The sequence below is a fragment of the Lactuca saligna genome, chromosome 5 (assembly GCF_052625555.1).
Source record: "Lactuca saligna cultivar CGN05327 chromosome 5, ASM5262555v1, whole genome shotgun sequence".
In the NCBI taxonomy this organism is placed as follows: Eukaryota; Viridiplantae; Streptophyta; class Magnoliopsida; order Asterales; family Asteraceae; genus Lactuca; species Lactuca saligna.
In genome coordinates this window covers 107557483-107564085 of record NC_136421.1, presented here as the reverse complement: position 1 = coordinate 107564085, position 6603 = coordinate 107557483, and the positions used below count along the sequence as shown (strand labels likewise).

The 6603-nt window shown below is 32.1% G+C and overlaps 1 protein-coding gene across 1 annotated transcript; it reads right to left on the bottom strand.

Annotated features, from left to right (window-relative positions):
* Window positions 1-1439: 1439 nt before the first annotated feature.
* Window positions 1440-5899, bottom strand: LOC144996909 (putative protein phosphatase 2C 21). Its single transcript, XM_078956694.1, has 11 exons — window positions 5640-5899; window positions 5008-5132; window positions 4670-4733; window positions 4447-4555; window positions 3946-4099; window positions 3742-3867; window positions 3499-3622; window positions 3320-3396; window positions 3163-3215; window positions 2793-2847; window positions 1440-1847 (listed from the first exon to the last, which is right to left on the bottom strand). The coding sequence occupies exons 2-11, from the start codon at window positions 5122-5124 to the stop codon at window positions 1653-1655; spliced, it is 1074 nt and encodes a 357-aa protein (XP_078812820.1). The 5' UTR covers window positions 5125-5132; window positions 5640-5899; the 3' UTR covers window positions 1440-1652.
* Between the last annotated feature and the right edge of the window lie 704 nt (window positions 5900-6603).

Genomic DNA, 6603 nt, shown 5'->3' with positions numbered 1-6603 from the left:
AAGAATGCTACCCAGAACATTGCCAAACTTGAAGACAAAAGATCTTTAGTTAAAGGGTGCATTTTCAAAATCAATACACGCTTGTTGCGAATCATCGAAACTCGTGATTATTCCATCACTATCTCTGTTAGACAAAATCTCTCTGAAAAGCTTTATCCTATATTCATAATGCTAAATTAACTACAGGGTGTTTCAGGAAGCATGGCTTCTACGAAACAAGGGGGAGATGAGGAAGAAAAGTTAAAGAATAAGATTGATCAGAAGGATAATGAAGCTTCTAGTTCAAGAAAAGATAAAGGCAAATGTATTTTTGAAGAAGACAACAATGATAATCCGATGATGTCTGAATCGGAAAGGATTGCTATGGAGAAAAAAGGCAAAGAGCTTGACGAACTCAATGCTCTTCGGAAGAAATTCGAGGCAGAGGAAGCTGAAGCCAAGAATGCAAATCTAATGGCTAATTCTATACATTCGCAGATGGTTGGGGGAAAATCACAAATAAGCTTAATCCATCTACGATTTTGATGTCTATTTTTGTAAAAAAAAAAAAAAAAAAAAAAATTTGCTATTTTTTACAAAGTAATTAAGGAAAATAACTAATTTTGTAAAAAAAAAAATTAATCTCACATTATCCAACTTCTTCCCTCCTTTCTTTTATTAAACTTCAGCATTTCATTTTTATTAAATCTTAATGCATTATTTTTGTGTTAATAACATATTTTATTAACAGAAAAACTCAAAAGGGAAACCGAAAAATCACACGCAAAGATCGCAAGACTGAGACCAATCCGAGAAAAAAACATAACGACACGAGACCATCCCACACGGTCCGAAAAAACATAGACCGTTCCAAAACTAACTCAGGGCCGTTCTAGGAGCATCGATATGCATTTCTATCAAGTGTCCGATCTCACATGAACTTTGAACACTGTATGGTATAATATACTCATTGACATCTTTGAATTTACCACAGTGGATACCCTCTAAGGTGACTAGCATAACGGGCTAAGGGCTACTCAATTTCTTTAAAGTTAAATGTTCGACCTCTTTGAAATTACCATATTGCATACTCTTATGTGAAGTAGTTTTAAAATTAAAAACTTTCTATAAAAAAAATGTAAACCAATACTCTCAAACAAATCATTTTCCTTAATTCTATCTTTTTGATAAGCTAAAAACTTCAACCTCCTAAAATCTTGTTGCCAAACACACCCATAGTGGTTAATTTGTCAACTTTTAGCAGAAATTTCAAAAGACAAGAGAAGAAAACGAATTTGACATACTTGACCCCATATGTTTTGTATCTTCTACTAAGTTTGACCTACTCATACTAAGACTGAAACTAATGAAACGTGGGACAGACAAAGACTCTGCCTCAATCTCCCCTATGTAAAAATAAAAAAGACATAAATACCCTCCTAGTCCTATTCATAAGAATATCCCTACAAAGCATCCAGTCAAATAATTATTAGCGACAACAAACAAAATGACTTTTCCTTTACATTCAAACCAAAAAATACTTTAAAAATATTTATAGACATCTAAAAAGTGAGGTAGTGTGACTTCTACCAACATATATACTACCAACAAAGTAACAAACACTATGATGATGATGATGATGATTCATTTGTTTTTGGGGCATATTCATTCATTCATTCATCAGAAGCATTTTTTAGTTTACCCTCATCCACTTGTTCTTGTTCTTGTGCTTCAGCAGTAGATGCCTGGATTGGCTTCTTGAATTGCACCAAAATCATGGTCATGTTGTCACATCCCTCTCCTGTGGATGTTGATGGAGCCAAACATTTATCAAACACTCTCTCACATATTGTTGAAAGTTTACTTTCCTGCATAATATTATATTATAATTCCAACAGTTAGAATATATAAAAACAGTCATTTGACATTCATCATCACTTTTAAGTTTTAAACACAAGGGTATAATGGTCATTCTCTTTCCTGTATAAGTCCAATAGTTACAACTTACAACTCCCAATTTATAACTACAAACGGTCAAATAAACAATCATTGGATATTCATAATCACTTGAATACAAGGGCAAAATCGTCATATTTACGTTTGTGTATGATTCCAAGAGTTAGAATTCCCAAATTATAACGATAATCAGTTATTTAGAAGTCTAATTTAGAAAAGTTCCCACTCTCAAATATACAGCTATTAGTTCTTTAGAATCACTAAACATGAGGCTAAAATGGTAATTTACTTTTCTTGCATATTCCAACGGTTAGAATTCCCAAGTTATTACTATAAACAGTTATTTAAAATTTTAATTCACAACTGACCTCAAATAAACAAGCAATTGTTGTTCAATATCACTTTTTAACAGAGTGGTAAAATGGTCATATACTTTCTTGTATAACTCCAACAGTTCAAATTCTGAATTTGTAATTAGAAATAGCTATTTACAATTTTAATTTATAACAGTTACCAAAATAAAACAGTCATTTTTATTATTCAGCATCACTTTTAAACAAAAGGGTAAAATGGTCATTTACTCATATTGAGACGTTTCAATTATTCCAAAAAAAAAAAAGATATTATGTTTTTACAACAATTAATCCGTACATCATTTAGCTCTTCTTTTTTAATTAATCCAGAAAGTACATTGGTCAGTATAGGACTTTCCTCGTTAAATCCTAACCTTTCACAAATTTGCCCTTGATTATTTTTTTCATCCACTTTGTCAGATGTGCCATTATATTATTTTCTCAAATATCTTTTAGACATTTATTTTAACACTCAATGGGGAAAAAAAAAAAAAAACAACTTACCGATTTCAGTTGTTCATGAACAAAATCCACTAATTGTTGGCTTGACATGCAATCCCTGAATAAATGAAGTAAACAATTCAGCAATAAGGAAAAAAAAATAGCATTGTACTTTCCTACTTTTTTTAATTACAGAATTATGCTTCCATTTTATCTTATTACAACATTGTACTTTGTAATAAAAATGTGGTACTTTCAATTCAATTTAGTTAATTAAAAAAATGAAAAAATAAATAAAATATTTGATAATGTGGAGTGGTGGGTATTCGTATACCCCATGGGCTTATAAAAGATATTCTAATTGGTTATTAAAGATTATTACATTAAAAAAAAAAAAAGTCATATTGGAGATAACTGAAGAAGCAGCCCTTACCAGATACCATCACATGCCAGCACAACAAAATCATCATCATCACAAAGCTCAACCTAAACAAAAATATAAAATTTATATCAAAAATAAAAAATGAAATTAAAAAACAATTGAGTTATTCCAATTACTCTATAACAATAATAATAGCAAAGGGGCTTACAGTGTTCACATCAGGATTTGCAGTAACAATTTGCTTTTCAGCAGACAAAAACTTGTTCTGCTTAAATTCCATGTCACCTGCAAAATTATTAATAATTACATTTACATCACCATTACTAAGCAAAAAGATAAAACGGATAACAAGGTTCCACAAGCACAAGGGCAAAAAGGTAAAAGTACCTATAGCTCTTGTAAGATTAAGACTACCATTAACTCTTCCCGCATGAATAAATCCACCTGCTTTTAGTATCCTATCTCTCTCAACCTCAAGCCCTGGCTTATGATCTCTTGAAAGATTGTATGCCTGCAATTTTTATTTACATTACATCAAACTTGTTTTGTATATTTATCAATTATCATATCATATCATATAATAATAAAGGAAAGATTTTTGATATTTGATATTTGATATTTGTTTATTACCTCACCCTTCCTGGAAATTACACATCGGGAATCACCAGCATTTGCAACAATCAGTTGATTGTTTCTCATGATAGCAACACATGCTGTACATCCGGATGTGGGCCCCGTGAAATCAGAATGTGGACCCTACAAATAGAATATGCTATTATTATAACCAAAAATAAATAAAAGTACATTGCTGTTTTTGGAAGAAAAAAAAAGTACCTCCTCAAAAGCCCATTCATCAAGCTGATGGCTTGTTTCTCCTCCTCTTGGAGACCATATGAGAGACTCAATGACACCCGAGAATTTGTTTATTCTATCTCCCAAAACAGATAACTCCCTCCACCCTCTTTGTCCTCTCATCATCTCATCCATTCTGCATTATAGAAACGGAATCGGTCATTCCATTGGATACGATGGAATCAGAGAAGGAATGGAATCCGTCATTCCATTGGGTTGTTTGTTATGCCTGATTGAATGTATTGGGGCAATTTATGAAAGTAATTGATTGTTTTATTATTATAACCTTACGTCGGTTCTAATGAGATTTTATCATGTTTCATTTTCAAGCTTGGTAGATTATAAATTCCACATTAATCAAAAAATAATATATATAGAATGATAGTTTTCCATGTTTCTAATAGAACTAAAAAAAGAGGATCATGACTATATGAAGAAATAAAACAATATATAAATCCAGTAGAAGTGTTTCAAATATATAACCTTATAAATGACTTCTCCACAGAAGTTTCAATATCTCCACTAGAATATGCTTCATGCTTCAGCACTTGTCGATGGAGATATTTAGCACAAAACTTGGCAACCACTTTACCTGAGATGAATAAAGTAAAAACATCAAAAGTCAACATATATATATATATATATATATATATATATATATATATATATATATATATATATATATAAAGTAATGATTGGTACACACCTCCATGTCCATCATATACACCAAAAAAAGAGGTAGAATGGTCGAGGTCAGGAAGTGCTGCATGCTAAAGAACACGACCAAAAGAAACAATTATGTTTTAATTTTCTAATATGTAAAGATTTGGAATTGATGACATGGCATTTCATGAGAAACTAAGTGCAAATATTGCCAAAAATGAAACTCCAGGCACCAAAAAGTAGCATTCATGTATTTACCTAATCAAAGTCAAATGTAATCTATTTATCCAAGAAAAATGATAACAAATTAATTCATTCCATTTTCCATATAGATATAGAAAATCTTTAAAACTTGGAAGTTGGAAGTGATTATCTACTTACAGCATCTTCCATTGTTGCACGCCACCCTTGCATTGATGATAAACCATATTTCACCCTTCCATTCTCACCATCTTCAGAGAACTTTTCTGTTTTAGGAGTGCTGAGATATGTACCCATCTTTTTACCTGAAATTACAATAAAACCAAATGGTCGAAAAAGCATCGATGAGCTCTTAAAAGTAATGATAAGAATATTCACATGTCAATTGTTTCAAGCATCAAGCTCTGCTGCAAAAAGTCATTTAGGCCCCATTTGTCACATAGGAAAAAACATCATGTATAACTGAAAATAACCCAATGGAGTAGAAGATCCTTCAGGAACCTTGTCAATTTCATTCAAAAGTCAAAAAACCAGTCTAAAGATGGATTGAGACAAAGGATCCACACTTGAAAAAAAACAGTCCGCGTTTACGAATAAGAAAAGTGTTTCAATCGTCGTCTTTCAACTCCCATATAATCGAGAGATTTGGGATCAAATCATGAGAATTGAAAATTATTCCAAGATTTCTAGTTAACGAATCGATAGAGCAGGAACAGGAACAGGAACTGAAACTCCAAAATCGAGATCGTATGACATGAACTTATCAAAATCACTGATGAATAAAATAGTGATAGTTTAGGGGATTTACTTACCTAGATTGCCCGATTGGGCTGCCAAACAATTCGATTAACAAACCGAACCAAACTCGATTGAAGCTTCAACAAATCCAATCGCTATCAAGATTCGCGGTGCCCTAGAAGACCTAAGGACTTTGGGAGATGAAGATGGTAGGGTAGGAAAGAAGAATGTCGACGAGAAAGGACAACTGTTGAAGGGTGTTAGCAAGGCTGGTGTGATGCACAATACGATCTGGAGTGACGTGTGATGACAGAGTTTTGTACTTATCCATGGAAAACCGGTTGCTACTTTTAGCTTTGACTCTGAGTCAACTTTCAAACCAGGTGCCATGGCTGACTAGATGGTGAGTGGTGAGTTTTCAACCATATGAAAAAGACTAAACCATGGTTTGGAACGTGGTTTAACATGGTCGATAGGCTTACAGTAGAATTCAACTTTTAGCATTTTATATACATGGTCGATAGGCTTACAATAGAATTCAACTTTTAGCATTTTATATACGTCATCTTAAAAAATAATAATAGTAATAATATCCCAGTTCCTAATTTTGCTTAAAAGTTGTCATTTACCTATTGTAACGTGATAAAAGAAATATTTGTTTTTTACATTATCTTTTCTGTCAATATTGTACAAACTGTGATCCCGATCTGATCCAGATTCGAGTTTTGATTACGTCATCAATGATCTGATTCAACTTTGATCCAATCTGGTTTCGGTTTGGTTCGATTTTCCCATTGTAGTTTGGACTGATTTGATTGATCCAAGTTTTTCCTGGTTTAGACCAAATCTAGAAAATTTAATATGTTTTTTATTCTAAATAATGAAAGACTAAACAATGGTTTGGAACGTGGTTTAACATGATTTATAGACTTATAATAGTATTCAACTTTTAGCATTTTATATACATTATCATAAGAAAAAATTAATCTCCCAATTCCTAATTTTCGCTTCTAAGTTGTAATTTTCCTATTGTAACGT

What these genes read in the sequence shown, in the direction of transcription:
- LOC144996909 (XM_078956694.1), bottom strand. Translation starts at nt 5,124, where the DNA reads ATGGGTACATATCTCAGCACTCCTAAAACAGAAAAGTTCTCTGAAGAT. An exon ending in GTGCAACAATGGAAGATGCT is followed by an intron (nt 4,734 to 5,007) that starts GTAAGTAGATAA and finishes CGTGTTCTTTAG; the next exon opens with CATGCAGCACTTCCTGACCT. An exon ending in CTGGCATGTGATGGTATCTG is followed by an intron (nt 2,848 to 3,162) that starts GTAAGGGCTGCT and finishes TCATTTATTCAG; the next exon opens with GGATTGCATGTCAAGCCAAC.